This window comes from Oreochromis niloticus, linkage group LG16, assembly GCF_001858045.2.
Source record: "Oreochromis niloticus isolate F11D_XX linkage group LG16, O_niloticus_UMD_NMBU, whole genome shotgun sequence".
In the NCBI taxonomy this organism is placed as follows: Eukaryota; Metazoa; Chordata; class Actinopteri; order Cichliformes; family Cichlidae; genus Oreochromis; species Oreochromis niloticus.
In genome coordinates, this window is record NC_031987.2 from 17,816,007 (window position 1) to 17,836,046 (window position 20,040).

At 38.3% G+C, this 20,040-nt stretch overlaps 1 protein-coding gene across 2 annotated transcripts; it reads right to left on the bottom strand.

The window, feature by feature from the left end:
• Positions 1–12,724: 12,724 nt before the first annotated feature.
• On the bottom strand, positions 12,725–19,682 carry slitrk5b (SLIT and NTRK-like family, member 5b). Of its 2 annotated transcripts, none has more exons than XM_005460050.4 (2): positions 19,014–19,682; positions 12,725–16,555 (listed from the first exon to the last, which is right to left on the bottom strand). In XM_005460050.4, the coding sequence occupies exons 1-2, from the start codon at positions 19,162–19,164 to the stop codon at positions 15,897–15,899; spliced, it is 810 nt and encodes a 269-aa protein (XP_005460107.1). In that variant the 5' UTR covers positions 19,165–19,682; the 3' UTR covers positions 12,725–15,896. The 2 variants fall into 2 exon arrangements, with proteins under 2 accessions (XP_005460107.1, XP_005460106.1); XM_005460049.4 differs by having other exon boundaries at positions 12,725–18,552; positions 19,014–19,679.
• Positions 19,683–20,040: the final 358 nt, after the last annotated feature.

Consider the following 20,040-nt stretch of genomic DNA (forward strand, 5'->3'; position numbering starts at 1 on the left):
AGAGAAAAAGCAATGCAGGGAAACAAAACAAGAGACAAAAGGAAAGGGATTACAGAGGAAACAGAGGCAGAGAGGGGGATGTACAACTAGCGATAACCACTGTGACTGTAAATATTAATGCTGTCATAAATAGAAGGGGAAATGCCACATAGTGATGATGAAATGTTGCAACATCATGAACTGAGGCAAACATAGAACCCTGAAAGTTTAATCCTACATGTCTGTGATATAAAACCCTTTTCTCTGTTCTCAGCTTCAATGGATCAGCTGCTTGGACTTCAACTTGTGTTTGCATGAGGATAGAATTGCAACATCACAACAGCATCACGGTAATCTGTCTCATGCAATGTAGAGGTATATTATTCTTTAGTGGTCCACCACGGATTAATGAACATGCAACCTTTGAGAGGAAATTAAACTTGTCCGCATGCTTTTAAGCATAAGGAAACCATCTTCTGCTTAATGGAAATTCATATTTTAGCATGTAATTATACCCCAGTAACCCTAATAGACAAATTTAAAGTGATGCGTTAACAATTGCGTAATGATTAATTATATTATCTCTAACACTGAGGGATCAGGTATTGAGATGTGCAAGGGGGGTAATTACAGAGACAGAGCAGCACACTAATAAACACACATTTGAAAACGCTACACCCACCGCTGCTGGTTAATGAATTCTGTCCTTGCTTGCATTATATCATCAAGAAGTATGCTGCCGTAGACAGTTGATGAAAGGGCTAGTGAAATTTAAAATCTTTCCAGTGTTCCAACTTCTATTCATAAATAAGTGATGAGTTGTACATTGTAGCGCATTCACATTGCTTTGACAATTGCAAAACATTGTGCTCTGCTGCACATTATTGAAGAGCCTTTCCGTTTCATGACCTTGACGTTGTGAGAAATAGAGGATGTAAAGTGTGAGAGTGTATTGTATTGTCGGTGCAACTCCTTTAAAGGGTAGCTTCAGTTAAATCAAAAACAAGTTGCTTCCTTCCTGAATTATACCCACCTTATCGCCTGATGGCAAGCAATGACTAATGGGCATTTTGAATGAAGTGGTGTGCAAGAAGGACAATTTTTTTTCCTGCGGTGCAACAGTGGGTGCCAGAATGTTACTGTGGTCAGTCAGCAAAAGGCCAAAGTGAGCAGTAAATAAGAGGATATAGCAAAAGGGGGAGGACAGGTGTCACGACACAACAACAAAACATAAAAAAGGAAGATTTACATTCAAAAAAGAGATTGAAAAAATAATTTTAGGTTAGCTATAAATGTCAAGTTCCATTCCAAAGCTGTCTTGTGTTGCACAGACATTTTTCTGTCAGAATGGAGGGAGGGAGGGGGGGGGGGGGGGGGGGGGCAGTGACTTTTCTTTTTGTTCCCTTACTCTCTGCACGTTCACCAAGCCAATGCGTCTTTATACAATTGACTCTAAAGCCAATTTTTTAAATAGATTTGACTGCATGCAAATCCAGAATTACTGACCTCATTCTTAGGGATTGATGCGCTGCTGGACCTTTTGATCAGACATTTTCAAGTTTCTGTCTTTAATGCTTATCAACATATCCTGCTGCTGATTAGGATCCATTCCTGCTTTAATCTGGACAACTTAATTATACAGGAGATCTCAGATTTCCAAGGATGCTCTTATTCTGAGTGTGGTAAATGCACAATGTCAATATTTGATGTTGCCATCCACCACGAACAGAAAAGTTCAGTTTTTTTGAGAGGGGCAGAAACACATGCATGCAAACTGTTCATTCATATAACATAAAGCTTTTTTTTTAATTATTAAAAAACAAGTTATATTTAAAGATTGAACTATATTATATATAAAAAAATAATAAATAACTAAATACATTCAGAGCTTTCTAATTTGTCTTTTAAACCAGCAGCTTCAGGGTGACACACAAAATTGAAGCTCCAATATGGTTAAATTTAGGTGCAAAACAAGGGGAAAGTCCAACTTAATATTACCCTCCTGTTCTGAATCAAACCACAAATTACTAGTTCCTTTAAAATGATTATGTTAGTTTAATATGGTGTTTTTGTTTTTTTTTTAACTCTGTGAACAGCACTAGAAGCCCTCCATAGCGTTGTATTTAAGAATAATGAAGAAGTGAAATGTCCATCCATCTTCCCATACTCAGGCAGGCTACACCCTGGACAGGTCGATAGTCTGCTGCATGGCTAACACAGAGAGACACACAACCAGTCACACTCACATTCACACCTAGAGCCATACAATTCAATTTTGTTTCCTCCGTTGTACCCTATAGGTACCTATACTGTATTATATATTTCCAGTTTTGAAATATTTGATCCAGAGAAACTGCTACTTCTTTCTTTTCCATGTTCTTCCTTTTCCTCTGCAGTACCTGAATTTAAGTTATAGTACCCAGTATTTCAGTGATACAGATCCATAATTACCCTTTAAACAGCAAGGTGTACGAAACCCGCTGCTGCCATCTGCAATCATCCCAGCAGGTGCCATATGAGCACGGGATTACCTTGATTAATGTAGTTAATATCCTCTGTTCTAATTATAAAATGCAGTGCGTGCTGTAAAAGAAGTGGTGTGTGTTTCTACAGCAGCTACTTTCCACGCTTGACTGTTTTCCTCTGAATGAATGTTGCTTTGATCTGGTAGCCAGTGGCTAGGTGGGGAGTTTAACAGTGTTAAAACCAGTGGGAGAAATCTCACTGTGGGAACAAGAACCCATCAAGATTGCAATCGCTATCAGCACTGCAAACACTCAAGAGAAGAGGAGGAGGAAATTTAGTTCAGTAATCTGCTCATCTGAGGCCTCGATTCGTTCACCGCACCAGATGCTCATCACATCCAGTGACAAGAAAGACATTTGTCTTCTGTTTTTAGCTGCATTTCTGTGTCAAATCTGGAATTTTGAATATGCATGTAAAGCCCCACACAAACTCAGGTGTTTTCAAGTATGCAGGATATGTGATGAATTATTAACAGACATTGTGAAATCTAAAATAGTGCCTTTAAATAATTTACCCGAGCTCTTATGGGTTTCATATTGTAAACTAGTGTAGGGATTGATTTGTTGTCTCACATTGCCAAGGTTTTGCTTTAATAATTACCACAGCTGTTTAAAATGATTGCATTTTAATTTGTTTGCCATTCAGAGAAGCTGAATGTGGTATCGACATAGAACAGCGTGTCTTCTGACCAAACAAAATGGTCTCAGCTGCAGCAGGTGGATTTGATGTTCCAAAGTGTATGCAAATATCAATTTTCCTGCCTACTACTTTGTGTGTGCAGCAATACAAATCTACCATATTTTCAAAGGGTCTATCTAGAGTCCACAAACTTGCCTTGGGAGACATCTAATCCTAAGGCCTTTTAATTAAAGTAATCAAAAATGTTTTTTTTTACTACAGTTCACATCCTTTTGAATTATTCTTAACATTGTCCTGATTTTTATGTTTTTTTTAGATGTGTAGTGTCAGGCTTGCAGTCACCTCAGTTACTGTTCGCTGATGCTGCAGTTGCAGATGCAGCTGTGTTCAGGATTCAGCAGGGATTGTCAGTGTTCTCTCTTAATGTGCTTTTACCCATTTTAGTGCTAACCTCAGCTATGTGTCATTAGTTTTTTTTTTTGTTTTTTTGTAATAGCCCAGTTATTTTTTGCTTGCTTTTTCTTTTGTTGTTTCATGTGAACAATCATTTCAGTGTCGTGTAGCCTCACAAGAGGCTATGGTATTATTGGTCTTTCAATTGTTTCGCTATTGTTACTTGTTACAGTAATAAGTAACAGTAACAAAAAAATGAAAGACCAGCAATACCGCCTGGGGAACTGCACCCCAGGAAAAGAACCCTAATTATCATACCAACTGTTCATACAATGCACGAAGACTCCTTACTAGCAAGGCAGAGGCGTGGCATGTTCATTTTATTAGTTTTTGGACAAATCAGACAATCAAAAAGACCGAAGCTGTGACAAAAATCAAATGAAAACTCAAACAAAATCTGCATTAGATGATTAAAACATTACTTTATTGTGATAATGGTTTAAAAAGAGGTCACAATATTAAAATAATAATAATAATAATAATAATGATAATAATAATGAAAACAATAGCCCAGCATCAGTGTTACTTTGACGCTTCTTTAACTTATATTTTATTTTATTTTGTTATCATTGTTGTATGATGTAAAATCTGATAGTGTAGGGTCCTTGCTATGCACCTGTGGAGCTTTTACTCTGTTGTTTATTTACTGTAGACTTTACTGTTTGTATTTTTTAACTGCTGCAACGCAATTATTTCCCTTGTGGGATGAATAAAGTATCTATCTATCTATCTATCTATCTATCTATCTATCTATCTATCTATCTATCTATCTATCTATCTATCTATCTATCTATCTATCTATCTATCTATCTATCTATCTAAATACAACTAGTTGTATTTAGTGTTAGGGCCACTTGAGAAGACAATTTGCACAGAGTGCCCAGTGGGAAGGGGACCTCACTAAAGGTGGCCAGCATTCCAACAACATAGCCCTCTATCGTAATAATAGGAAAAACTAGATAAAGACAAATTGAGAGCTCCAATAAAACCAACCAAACAAAACAAGACAGGGAAACTCAGTTTAAAATACAAAACACTTGTGTGGTTGTATTTTGGCCAATACAAATACAACAATCAAGTTAAAACACAATAAAGGTGAAATACAATAAACAAGGTCTAAACAAGACAGCAGCAGGGGAAGTCTATAAAGAGCAGAAAAACAATTGTTTTCCTGGGTCCACCTGACTATAGTCCCAAACTTAATGCTGTGATCCTGCTAACCACAGGCAGGCATTTAGCAGCTGAAGACAGTCACAAAGGGAATGAAAAATCTGGTTCACGAACATCAGGATTAGACTGTAACAGCAAGAGAGCTTCTAAATGTACTCTAAACACTTTAAATCCATTTTCCACATACCTGCAACCATCACTGCCATCAGCAACCAGAATAAGACCAAAAAGCCAAGACAGATTTATCGGCTACAGGTGCTCCTTATAATCAAGCTCTGCTTGGAGAAATAGACGAGGTGTCGGGGTTAATGCTGTTCAAAAGCACTACAGATAAGAAACATTTTTCAGTAGAATTCTCCACTCTGCAAGCACATACATGTTAGAACAAGACTTGGAGTCTGTAACTATGATAATCTTTATGTGGCTGTGTTTTATGGCAAATGCTACTGAAAAATGCACACAGTGACAATGCCAACATGTCAATGTTTAACAGGTAAAGTGTAAATGATTGCGCAACACAACACAAAATACATCAATGATCAACCAATAGAGGAAATGTTAGATATAATTGTTACAAAGGTGTTGTATGAAAGTTATTGGCTGTCTGTTGAGGCTGTTAGAGTCAATCAATTAAAGCCACAAATGTCAATTTAAAACCGATACTATAGGGGGCAAAAACTTCACACACACACAAAAACCACACAGTTCATTAGGATCCATCATCTGAGGACCATGGATGTGTGAAAAATATTAGAGAAGCGGTAGACTGAAGGATCTATAACACTAACATTAATATGCACATTTTCACTCTAGGCTGGAGTGGAAGTGATAATATGAGAGCAATGGTACAGATAGACACACTCACATTACTGAAAAAAGAAAGCAAATATATATAATAAACATTTAACAAATGAGGGCCTGTAAGATTTACTACGGTGATGGAGTTTTGAATGTGAGAATATAAAGTTAAGGTTGAAAGCACATGCTGTTAAAAAAGTTATTCACAAAAGAGCATGACACACTTCCGGGCTGCTGTTTGTTTAGTTTTTGTGTTCTTATGACATCTTTCTAAGTATTCTAAAAGCATACTCTTTTGTAAAAAAAGAAACAATCCTTGTCAAAATATGTGAAGTCTTTTAGTGGTTGACTGGACAAATTTGACACATCTCTTGGGAAATCTTGGCAGTCAACCAACAATAGCCTGTCAATTATCCAGTCAACAGTGAACGACTGAAGTTGTGTCTTACATAAATTGTTATGAGCTTCATCAGTATTAGCAGAGCTGACACATGCTTTCAGAAGGCCTTCTCAGTCTTTTGACTTGTTAAGAGCTGTGTAGCTGCACGATACTTAACACAAAGGAGAAACTTGAAAGAACTGTTTTGATGCACTTGCCACCAGCCTACAGTACACAGCCTTCAGCAAATAAAGCTTCTCAGGGTTGTTAATGAGGGAAGATATGAATGGTCAAATGTAGTTAATGCTGAGGCACTGGGTTACCACTCTTTGAAGTGCTTCTTTTTGAATATTAATGTTATTCATGACCTATTTGCTTCTTTACTTTATGGAAATTCCTGATGGCCTTGTTGCCCTGATGCATTCATAGAGGATATAAAAATGCTGCTGGCACAACAAGAAAATAATTAATAAGGGAGTATATTCACAAAGTTCTTAACAAGAGCACACAATAAGGCAATAACACTGCATTCGCTTTCTTTTGGATGTCTGCGCAATTGTGCAAAATTAACATCAAATTCAGGATCTCATTATAGTACAACAAATAAAATTCTGAGTGAAGACATTTGTTTGACAGCTTGTATACGGCAGTACTCCCTGGGGTTCAGTAGATGGTTACCCAACACCCCCACCTTGCCATCTGTCTGGATCCATTGTAGCTTGTTGTAAATCCCACAGGATACTCAGAGGGAAGAGAGACAGAAACACAGAAAAGTGCTTTTAGGAACTACAGTACACCATAAGCCTGTCACGAGAGTTTTGAGTAGTATGCCTTGAACTATACACTGTTTAAAAAATTATCTTCAAGTTTAAATATAAAAGCATCTCAGCCACCAACTTTATTCCGGTGTTCGCGGCACTCACATAAATAGGCCTTTCTCAGTGACCGAAATGCACTGAGAAATGTTTTTTGCAAAAATATGATGATGATTAAAATAACAGTGACACCTAATTTAACATTGGCGCTTGAATTACTCTTACATTTTGTACCAAGTCAGGTTAAGTACAAATAGCTCAGAAACTGCAACACATGGATAAAAAAAGAGACGAAAGCAGAATAATATCTAGAAGGTGTTTACATTTTTTTTCTATGAAACAACTTGAAGAGAACAGTGATTTAAGTGGACACTAGCCTGTGTCTGACATGCCAGGGGTTATGTTGCAGTTTTTTTAAGCCATGCCTCGTGCTGTGAAATTACTGAACCAGATGCCAAAAGAACATGTGGAGATGAAGGCCACAGTAGGTTCTCCTGTCACCCATAGTGTCTAGTCAACTGCAGTGTCCTTGAGCAAGATCAGTGGGTGTAGCATTATTTGACCCTGTGCCAGAGCAAAATATTGCAGTTTCAGTAATTATTAGCGCTTATATGGCCCCTCCTTATATTGCCTGATTTCACTTTACAGCTTGGTTATAATTAAACAAGACAAGACTCTGTAAAAGATTCAGGAAGCCCCCTCATCCATGCGATTTGCACCAAATAAAGCAAAGATGCTCTACGCAAACCATTTTAATACCCTTGAACCCAAATCTACAGCTACTTGTGCTCTTTAAGCACACTGCTGAGATAAGAGGCTGCTAATTGCTGCTGCGTGCCATGCTTTTTCTTTTCTTCCTTGCTATTAATATAAATAAAAAATCTGAAATCCAATATTGAACAAACATGACTCAGAAATTGGGATTATGTGTACATTATATGTACAACCACAATTGAAATTTGGATGCTGTGCAAAAAGTAGATAAAAACAGATTGCAGTGATTTCCAAATATCAAAGCAATAATTCCTTTACATCAGAACATAGAAATGTTCACACTGAAGAAAAAAACAACAAAAAAGCTCATTTTGAATTTGATGGCAGCAGCAGGTCTCCAGAGATTTGAGACAGGGCCATGTTCACCACTCTGTAGCATCCCCACTTCTTTTAACAACACTCGGTAGAAGTCTGCGAAGTGCAGAGACCGGATGATGGAGTTCTGGGAGAGGAATGGTGTGCTGTTCAACAATCCTGGGTCTTCATTGCATATTTTGCATTTCGTGATGTACCAAATATTTTCAACTGGTAAAAGGTCTGGACTGCAGGCAGGCCAGCACCCAGACTCTTCAACCACAAAGCCATGTTATTGTAATAGTTGCAGCATGTGCTTTTGTCTTGCTGCAATATGCAGGGGTTTCTGTGAAAAAGAGGTAACCTGGAAGGGAGCATGGCTGCTCTAAAACCTGTATATGGAATATATATATATTTATATATATATACTGTATATATATATATATACTGTATATACTATAAAACCTGTTTATACCTTTCAGCATTAATGGTGATTTTTCAGATCTCCCAGCTGCCAGTTCCACATCCCACCATACCATCAGAGATGCAGGCTTTTGAACTGAATGCTGGTAACAAGCCTGATGGGCTGTCTCCTCTTTAGTCCAGAGGACATTACGTTCATGTTTTCCAAAAAGAATTTCAAAATTCAATTTGTCTGATCACTGAACAGTTTCCACTTGGCTTCAATAAACCTTAAACGAGCTTTGTCCCAGAGAAGGTAGTTGCTTTTCTGGATCACATACGTTTTTTTTCATTGCATGATAGAGCTTTAACCTGCATTTGTGGATGGCATGGTGAACCGTGCTCACTGACAATGATTTCTGGAAGTGTTCGTGAGCCCATGTGGTGATTCCCATGCAGAATCATTCCTGTTTTTCATGCAGTGACAGAAGTAAAGATGCTATTTTTATACCTAATCATGTAACTGACCTGTTATAATTAAGTTAACTAATTAACTGTAAAATGTTCCTCCAGCTGTTGCTTCTTTAGTTCTTTTCCAGTCCCCCCCCCCCCCCCCCCCCCCTTTCTTAATGTTTTTGTGGTGTGTTGCTGCCAAATTCAAGCTGAGTTAATATTTTCCATTTAATAGCACAATGTATTACAGTAAACATCTGACATATTTTCTGTTTTTCACTCTGAACAAAATATGGGTGTCTGAGATTTACAAATTATTGTATTGTTTTCATTTAAATCTTAGCGTCCCAACACTTTTAGTTGTGACTTGTAGTGTATCACTTGTAGTGTCTAGTCAGCTGCAGTGTTACTCAACAGGAACAGCAGGTCATTGTACCTGACCCTTTTCCACTGCAAAAATATTGCAATTTGAATGAAGATTAGCTCTTATATTGCCCTTGCTTATATTGCTTTGGGTTTGTGGCTTGGTTATAATGAAACAACATCAAACCATGTCAAAGATAACACCAAATAAATGGAAGATAAACCACAAAAGTCAGTTCATTACCCAGGCTACTTGTGCTGTACCTCTAAGCATAATGGTGAGATAAGAGGCCTTTGTACCAGCTGGTAATGTACCCAGCCTTCATACTGCAGATCAAGTCTCTTTTGAATCGTCCACAAAACCTTGACATTATGCATAATAAAAAAGAAAAATCCAGTGATGACTTAACAGTTCTGTTGCAAAAGAGAAGCATCTCAGTGGGAATTCATCATTTAAAGAGATTAAAATCTGAGCACAGCCTTGTGACACTAATTTTCTAAGGTTTAGCTGTTATCACTTTATAAATCTGGTACAAAATGTTCCACTTGAAGGTTTGCATTAAGGGTTTAATTATGGACTGAATGTTAGCCTATTAGAAAGAATGCACAACTGGAGTAATATTACACACAGTTATTAAGTGCACTTTTTAATGTGATGTTTTTCTGTCCAAGGAAAAATATGCAAAAGGCAGACAGTATGTGAGAGGCCTTAGTCTTTTCAACGTTAAAAATGTTTGATCTGATTCGCTGTTACTCGTCAAAACAAACTAAACAATCAGACATTTAAAGGCAAGGGTGAGCTACTTCCCCCAGCTGTCTATTTGACTCGATGGCATGGTCAGGAAGGAGAAGAGGGAAATATGCAGCAGTGAAGAAGTACATCTGCATTTAAATTCAGAGTGCCACAGTACATGGGCAATCTATAATAGTCCACTCACGCATCATAGAGCTCCATTGAGCAGTTTCACAGCCAAGTCAGATTTATCTTGACGTTTTAAGTTTTGGAAGTGTGACACATCTAGAAGAGACTGTTTGAAATAATCATAAATATGATTACATAATACGTGTTTCCCATTTAAAGCAGGCCAGACTGTAAATAAAAATGTATAATCTTGCCCTACAGTTTTGTTTGAATGGCTTCTGTAGAAGCAAGTGTCTGATCTTAAGAGCACTACCATTGTTCAGACACGGATGCTTTTTCACTGTGAGGTTTATGTCTCTCCTTCTCCTCAACTGAAGGAGGATACACAAACAGGGCCCTTTCAGGTCACATCTTTTTCAAATCAGTGGGAGACGCTCTTGTAGTGGCTCATGCTGGTGTGCTGCATTTGGAAATAAATGTATCATGAAACCAACAAACAAAAAGAAGATGTTTCAGTATAGTGACATACTTCATTACATAATTCACAAACGTGGGATGTTCTCAATGGCCTGTGTGTTGTTGCTATAAATTACAGGTCAACAAGCATGCCATTCTCTTATAGCAATTACAGCAGCACTTCAGGCCAAGATATAGAGAAGGACATGCCCTTGATGCAATGAAGAGCCAAGAGGAAAAGGGGCTGGAAAAAAAGAAGTGGTTGAATATCGGGGCACAGACAGAGGTTAATGTGAGATGAGCCACTCTGCAGGGCAGCAGAAGTATGCAGTATGCTTGTGACTGAAAGAGGAAAACACGATAGTCAGAGGAACCTACATTTAAAAAGTGCATTAATTTTAATTTGTTTCGTTTTGGCAGGAAATCTCAGAGAATTATATTATGCATACAGCCAGCAAGTCTGGCATTGTTAGAATTCAAAAGCTATGAAAACCTCCTAAAAACATAAATTCACTGTTTTCACAGGACCGGATTTTAGCTCGCCCATTGCCAAAGCTTTTCTCTTTTCTTGATGTAAAATATCATTCTTATGTTTAGTGTGAATACTATTAATGGGAGGATGAGGGAGGATTTTGTCACTTTTCTCAGGTTGGCAGTCGTAAGCCTGGATAAACCCTCATAAATATTAGCCTGTCTCAGACACACTATTTCCAGTTGTTGCAAATATACTGGCAATACCAAGCAAAATCTGGGCTTGTAAATATCACCTTATCCCACCAACAGCATGCCATTTCTTTAGAAATCAGTCTAAAACGGACATTACCCTGGCATACATTATTAAACAGCACATTGGACATAGATAAATGGCAGTTTATGTTTGAGAAGGAATACATCAATTATTACTAAAGACCTTTAGTTTGGTGGTGAGTTGTGTGAAGCTTTCTTTTTTCTAGACAAAAATGCTGAAAGATGAAAAGAGAGGAAAAAGGTATTGCCACGTTGGTAGGCTAAAGTCCTTGAGGCAAGCATGAATACACTCTGAGTCAATAATTTATGCGCCCAGACACACGCATTCCAATCCACGCACACACATACAAAGTGTGTGTTAGAGAGAAAAGGAGCATTGCTGCAAATAAGACTGAAAAATCTTCTGGGACAGAAACACAGAATGAGAGCAACAACTGGAAACCACACAAAAGGTGAGAGATTCAAAACTTCACCATGAAAGAAAAATTCAAGGAGCTCTGAATCAGTTTCCTATCAAGTTTGCTTCCCCGATGGAAGATAGCAAAGGTTTTTCCTTTGGTGAATGCTTACAGTCATATGCTGCCTTCACAGTGCCTGACACATCTCTTCAAGCTTACATAATGTAGATCTGCCCTAATTTCCCCCTGCCTCACAAAAACTGGAGTCTTCAAGCAGCTAAGAAACATAGCACCATCAGTCTGACAAATGGCGTCAGTCAAACGCTGATCTGTTGTTACTCGTCTTATTAGAACTGACAGTTTTCAGTCACATTTTTGTCTGTCAGTTATGGTTGAATATAATGCAGCAGCACATGTATCCCACAAATCACCTTTTGTCTATATGCACAAGGTGTGCAATTTAGAGATGTGCGCAAGACACAATTCACTTAAATCTCAACTCTTTGAGTTACAAATGTGTTCAACTCTGTGCTGACATTGTACCTCTTGCTCTAGATTGTTTTTCTGTGTCAGGTAATTGGATGTTTCCATGGATACTGGGCTTCCAGAAAGCTATTTCTGCAAAGTGTATAGTTTCTCTGCTAGTATAGGGATGCAGATGTGTTCATATTGCAGTTACTGTAAGAATTTCTTTTTTTAGCATTAAACACAACGGCGGCAACACAACAAATACATTTTTTTGTAGCTGCGAGAAGCTCAGTGTCAAACATTTTGTTGTCAAACATGTACAAGAAACTCTAGTTTTGCAATAGCACCAAAGGCTTATTCTGGCACTGCTATTTGTGCAGCTGTCATAATCCTTTGGGGCATCTGATAAGCATTTATAGATGGCATAATTGATCATTTAAGCAGTTAGTTGAAATAGCTTTGAGTGTGACTGAGTAATCCTAAGGCATCCTGAAGTAATAAATATTCCATCTTGGTGTTGATTATATAACATAGCCTTCTCGTTATTTCCAATTTGTCCGAATGAAACTATGACAGCCTCTTGATCGAGACATTTGAATGAGATATAACAATTTTAGCAAAAAGAGAAAAAAAGGAAAAAAAAACTGCCAATAGCTTTTGCGCAACACTTTCTCTCCTCCACGTGCACTATGACATTTGCTGCAAAGAACATGGTTTAAAGGGTGAAGGGAAAACAAACACGAGTGTATCAAATGAATGCATATGTTTTATTCATTAGCTAACAACTAAAGAAACAGCACATTGTAGATATATTTACCCCACATATTCCTAGTTGTACTGTGTTTTTGCAAGAAGAGACCAGGTTTTTGCTTTTCAAAAAAAGATGCAAGTTTGCATGAAAAGGCTGATGAAGTGTTCTATTTACAAATCAAAGGTTTACACAGGAAATCACTGTTTCATATGAAAAACAAACAAAATCGAATAAGACACTGACTTCACCTTGTCTTCTTTGCAAATTGAACATTTGCACATATACACAGGACAGTCACGTTTCAATTTAACACAGTTTTGAATGATCAATATTTGTAGTCTTACATGTGACAAAAAATCTGCATTTGGTCAATGATTACAAAAATCTGACCAAGAGAAAACAGATTACAAATTTCTGTTATATACAGCAAATCCTGTTGTTCGATTACGCAGTTTCTTTTTTGCAAGATTCTGTAAAAAAATAAACAAACAAAAGAATATATAAATAAAATTAAGCATGGAATCTCCCACAGAATACATTTTCCTTTTAATACTGGATTATCCACTCTTTTGTTCCATTAGTCTGGGATGTACAAACTGACACGTGTAAAAAAGAAGTTTGAGAACTGAAACAATCAATTAAATGCCAGTCACTGTTCACAACACAAACATTTTTTGTGGATCAGTCTGTGCATGTCTGCAGTTTTACATTGTTTTCAACACTGACTCACAGCAATGTAATCTTTAAAAACAAACCTGCTGTGTAGGTACATGCTTTTTTATTTTCTGTGCAGACTTCAGTTCTTTTGTTCTGCTGAATTTCTAAAGCACAGAGACAGGTCAAGTGACAAAAGAATCACAAAATGACTGAACACGTGAAAGGCAACAAACCCAGACTGTAAACAGCATGGTAAACAGCATGACTAATACTGCAGTGTAATATTTGGTGACATGCAGACAAGGTCCATGTCCTGTAATTAGCTGAATTAAAATGACAGGTTCGGTGCATAACACTGCATATGATGTGAATTTGCTGCATGTTCGCAGGGAAAGTCACATTTCTAGGCATTCGCTATTGACCTAGAAACTGGTTAGGCGGCGTTATGACTACATGATGTGTTTAGCTTCCTTTAGAGCATTAAAAATTTTATGCATTTTATCCATTCAATCGCTGCATTCATTTGTTGTGCTTTTCAATCTCATAATGCTAAAGCGCTTGCAGATTTTTACACAGTTGTTACACTAACCATCAATCCCTCCCTAAGAAAGAGACAAGCGGAGACTGCTAATTGCAGTAAAACTGTCTAATTTCTTGCGACCCCGAACCGAACAAATGAGACAAACAATGCCAAGCAAATCCACTCAGTATTCCCCTAAAAACACATGTAATTAAAAATATATTACTTTTGCGAATAAATGAATTATCCAAAATGTGGTACAAAAGTACCTCTGAATATTCATGTGTGCTGAATTCCAAATGAGGAGTTATGGGATGTGATAGTATTATTAAATTTTGTGTTTATGGATGCTTTTGGTGACGGAGGGGTGAGCGGTGGGCAGGTTTGCAGAGATTGTCTAAGGATAATCCATATCTATGCATAGTGCAAGAGTTTTTGACAGATGTAATCTTTATGTATGAAATTATTAAATCTATTTCTATGGCTATATGCACACTACTACATTGTGCATTTCAGAAAGTGACATCATTTTTGACCTGTAAAAGTCATAGTGCATTCTTTTTTTATATAAAATAAAACATAATAAACCAAATAACTGACAAAAAGCTCGATAACCATATTTGTTTGCATAAGAATTTGCAGTTACTCAAATGTTTATAGTGTATGAGCCTAAGGCCAAAACATTGAAAAATCTGAACTGAGTTTCAGACAGAATACTTTGCAGATATATCTCATTGTATTGTAAATTCACTCAAATCTGTTGTAACTGGGATACTACAGTAGACACATTCTGACACTTACAGTAAAGAGTTATTATAAGTTCAATATTTCACAGGACTGTGTTTTGATGTAAACTTGTGGATGTCAAAATTTGCATATATATATATATATATATATATATTATTCTTTTGTGGACTGCTTTGGTAGTGGTACACGTAACAGATGAGGGTGTAAGCGTGTGTTTATGTAAAATGCCAGACACACTGTTTGCACACATTTGTAACACATGACAAACAACGGCAGTTAAAGCTCATTTTCTTTCCTTTACAATACACCTGAATACAGTTATGATTATAATGTTTTAGTTACAACATTTTTGAGCACAATTACAATGCATCAAATTTAACTCCAGGCCAACATGCTTTCATAATCATAATCACTAAGTGCTGTCAGGCTGGGGATAGGTAGTCTTTGAGGGATTTCATTGTACTGGGCCAGTTCAATATATTTGTAGGATATGAATTATTGTGATTATTCTCTTTAAAACCTCCCAACAAGTGAGCTGTGATTTATGAGTCTCATAATCTGTGGTTGAAACATTACTTTAGAATTTATTCCATGATCTAATGCATTAAATATTATCACCTCAGAGCTGTGAATCCTGGAGGACTGCATAGCTAAATGGGTCTGGCTCAGTGCTTAAGTGACTTTTGTCTACCTAAAAGGTCAACTTCATGGCTATAAATCTATTTGCAGGACAAATTTGTTTTAGTCCTATGCACGTGTTTCATTTTGAATAAATTTGAAAAGACAGAACTGGCAGCAATACATGTATCTGTGACAAAAAACCTGGTTTATTTTGGGACAAGTACATGTCGTCTGCACGGTTCATTAGCACTCATAAAATGCAGCTAATTTGGGAGTTAAAGCTCAGTCTCACATTGTTGTCAATGATACAGCTCCAGGATAGAGATGAGTCATAAGAGCCCTGAATCTGTGCTTTCTTGTTTATATTTTTAAAATTAAACCAAACTGTTAAACAAAACAGGGATAAAGTGTTAAGTGATAATTTAAAATGAAGCGTGTTGTCTTTTCTTGCTCACTTCTGTTAGGCATGACTCCGAGAAGTGCACGCCGTAGCTCCCAATGCACTGTACTAAAGTTGAGAAAATAATTATGCCTATTTTTTTTATGACATGTTACGACTCCTGATTAAAATAGATGCATCACAGAAATCCGTCCACTCTGACCATCTGTGGGCCGCCAAGTCTCTTAAAACTGTGTGAATGTAGTTCGTTTTTCAAGAACCTCCAGGTAATCTGGGTCAATGTGAAGCTTTGCTTTCAGTTCCCAGTACTCACTCCTGTTCGGCTCCACATAAACAGTACTTGGCGATGTACAATACAGTATTGTCTGTTGTATTCTTTCAGGGGGAACGTACTGATGCCTTGCATCAAAGTCTGTGGCATACTGATTTGATGAATGTGCTGTATGTCTGCATGGCAACGTATTGCTGTAGCGTGCGTGCTTGTCAGGCTCAAGTATATCCCTGTAGTAGCACGGATCATTTTGGTGAGGGGTGGAGGGCTTGTTAAGAGGCTCTGGAGTGGTGGCACTGTATTCTGAGCTTATTACATTACTGGCTGCCTCTTCATCTGAGTTACCCAGAAAAGCGCCACTCAACTCATCAAAGTCTCTAAATCCGTCCGCTGATTTATTGTCCGTTGGGGTGTGAGCAGTGGTTCTGCATGTAGATTCTGCAGGAGGTGGGATGTACTCGTACACATGTCCGCTGGATGTCCTGACTTTGGGGATGGATCCTTTTTTGTAAAGGCCATATTCCATGTTGAGAGAGCTAATGCAAGCATTCATTGAGTTATTCTGCTCATTTTGACTCTTTTGACGTCTCTTTTTCATCGCCACAAACAGCCCTGCAGCCACAAACACAGACATAATGAACATGAGGAGAAGGGCAAGAATCATCACAGATAAAGGAATGGTGCTGTACTGAGTGTCAGAGTCCAAGGATGTTTCTATGGTGATAGTGCTTCCAGGAAAAGATTCTTCAGACGGTGGGATCATGGAGGCAAGTATGTCAGAGTTATTAGGGCAGAAATTAGTCGTCTTAATGTATCTCATGTCTTCTCCAGCTAGTTTCTTAGGCGATCCACAGATGACATTGTTTACAACTGTGCCCGTGCTGAGCTGCTCCAGCCACATCTTCAACTCCAGTATGCTACATGAGCAATCCCAGGGATTTTCAAACAAATCAACTTGTACCAGTGCTGTAAGCTGATCTAGCACACCCCTGACTGGCAGATATCGAAGATGGTTGTTGCGAAGATTTAGTCTGGCTAACGTCAGACCAGTAAAGGTTCCCTCTGGTAAAGTTTTTAGTAGGTTATTGTTTAGAAATAAAAGCTGAAGCTTAGGTACATGCTGAAAGGTGTCAGACGCAACCTCTTTAATTACATTATATTCTAAATACAAGAACTGCAGGCTATCTAATCCGTAAAATATATCAGCTGGAAGATGATCTATTAAATTGCCATTAAGGTATAGTCTTCTAAGATTTGTCAAATCAGCAAAAGCTCTGTCATATACTTGGGCTATTCGATTGTTACCAAGATGAAGCAAGTCTAATCCAGTTGCATCAATAAAGTCTGATCTGCGAACCACAGTGATGTAATTCCCAGTGAGATACATCTTTTTGGGATTGTAAGGTTTGGGATTTAAGTCGGAGATCTGCTCGATCTTTCGCTCCTGACAGTTCACATTCAGGCCAAGGTCTGAAATTTGAAGATTGCAAGTGCAGGCTGTTGGGCAATCTAAAGGCACGGGGGATTTGGTCTGATATGAAATAATTTGGCCATAATTTTGTGGTTTATTGGATAAAATGCGAGCTGTGGGTCTTGATTTTAATTTGGCTGACTGTCGAGGTCCCTTAGTGGGTCTTGATGAGGACCGTGCGAACCCAGATGAAGTGAAGGAGGCTGTAAGAGCTGGCGTGGTTCTATAGTATGCATCGGTGCTCAAATGCGGCAGGGGTGGCATCTCATATTCAGCAATGGCTCTCCTCGGGCACAACTCTTGTTTTGAAACTTCATCAAGGTCTCTCCCGTGAAGCCGAAAAGGGAACTCACAAACAACATCCCCAACTAAAGCTGTGTATGATATGCTCTCGAGCCAGGTTTTAAGAGCAATCAACTCACAGGAACAGTTCCACGGATTCTCCTCCAGCTGCAACTCCACAACACTGTTCATGTGCTCCAACAGACCTGTGTAGGGAAGTACTTTGAGCTGATTTCCCCTTAAGTCTAAGTGGGTCAATGGTACATGCTTGAAAATGTTTACGGGCAGGGCAGATATTAAATTGTCATTTAGAATCAGGACCTCCAAATGTCGAAGTCTGCTGAAGGCATTTGGCACAATATGAGTGATATAATTATAATCAAGTTGTAGATATTCCAGACTATCAAGGCCAAAGAAAAACTCTTCCTTCAAGGCATCAATTTTGTTATTGTTGAGATGTAATCGTTTTAATTCCTGCAGTCCATTAAAAGCTCCTGCTTCAAGATCAGATATTTCATTATTTCCCAGATGTAATATTGTAAGTCCTTTGTACTCAGCGAAATCATTGGTGGATAGCTTTTTCAAAAGATTTCCAGTAAGCAGCAGATGATACTGGGAGAAGTACACTGGGCTTATGTCTAAGAGACTTTCAATTCCTCTGTTTTCACAGCTCACCGTAAGCACCCCTTCTCTCTCCTCACAGGCACATAGTCCTTGACATATTTCTCCATAATGGCTCAACATCTCAACAGTGCACACTGACGTTGCACTCAGCAAAACATATGGAATCCAAAGATGCATTTTCCTGCAAATGACGGCCAAGCTCACAGTCCTGCTAAGGTATCCTCAATGTCATCTAGAAATAAAAGACATGATGATGTAAAACAGGCGGGCTGCGATGAAAGCAACTTCTAAACAAGAGAGCTCTAGTCGGATTGAGTCAAAGCTTTGATTGCTGTTACCCAGAGGTAACTTCTGTCTTTGTGCCTGCTGATTTAAAACGGCTAAAGAAAAAAAAGAAAAAGAAAAGAGGAAAAAAAAGAAGGAAAGAAAGGAACTCCTTCAAGCTATGTCAAACAACAAAAAAGCAAGGTCAAAGGAAGACATAAGCACAAACAATAGTCTAAATCCACTGCGAGGGGGGAACCCATATCATACTTGCTTGTTAAGACCTGAAGTGCTGTTAAATAGGCTGCCGATTTAAATGCAAAGCTTTGCAAATTACAGAAGATTAGCAGACATTCTGTATGACAGCGCCTTGCCTGAGATAAGATAGCCTTCATAATTTTTGTGTAACTCTTGGTAGGAAATACATACCTCGCGCACATTGATGAAGATGTAGGCTCGCTGGGTATTTCGGCGCGTCTTTTATTTTTAATCCGTCAAAACGAAATAGGAAACGGGCGCTATTGTACGCGAGCACGTTCGTCGTCACTAATGCGGGATGAAAGAAACGCTGAACAACCATAACTGTCAAATGCTTTTTTTCTCCCCACGCTGTTCCTGTAGACACAGCTATGCTTGGTCACAAAGTTGCTTATTCTCTCTCTCCCTCCGTGGACGCTCAGGCACACGCGCACTGAGTCGCACTCGGTGGTCGGGAGGATGTCAAGTCATTTCATGCACAAGGAATCAGCTCACTGGAGCATTATACCGAGATACAGCCCCCAAAAGATGTTGACCTAAAAGATGTTCCAAAGAAAAAAAAGAAGAAAAAAAATCTAAATATATAAAACAAACGATGTTACCGCGCTAGGCGTGCCCCCGTGTTCAAGCGGTTGATCAAACCGTTTTTTGTTATTCATCCTCAAAACAAAACCCTCACCGGGATGCCAAGTTACATCAGCTTTTCATAATCTGTCAATCCCATAATGGCAGGTGGCTTTCCAAAAACACTGTGTTAGTTTTCCCTCTGACGTCCCAGCTGCTATATTTGGACATCACACCCGGAGACGCGTTGATGAAGACACAGGGTGCCTTGCAAAGTGCTCGACTGATCAGCTTTCTGTCCATATCACTTCTGTCAGTGAGAGGTACGGGGCTGTTAGATTTTTATGCTTTAAAATATTTTGGCAAAATTCAGGTTACAGCATGAATGAACTATCACAGTAATCCCATTTCAGCTCTTTGAAACACCAATGAAGTGCTTATGTGATCTGTGCAGAGCAGCCTTAATAATAACCATGCCATTGGCTGCATCACTGCATGAACACCCTGGGAGTTTGACACTTTTGGGATATGTATCTATCATCCCACAACCGCCAGTAGAGAGCTTGAAAATTAAAAAATATCATTATTCTTAAATTTGGTGTGATACTTACTCTGTTTGGTGAAAGCTGAATGG

Excerpts from the sequence above, each read along its gene's own strand:
- slitrk5b (XM_005460049.4), bottom strand. The coding sequence starts at position 18,497 with ATGCATCTTTGGATTCCATATGTTTTGCTGAGTGCAACGTCAGTGTGC.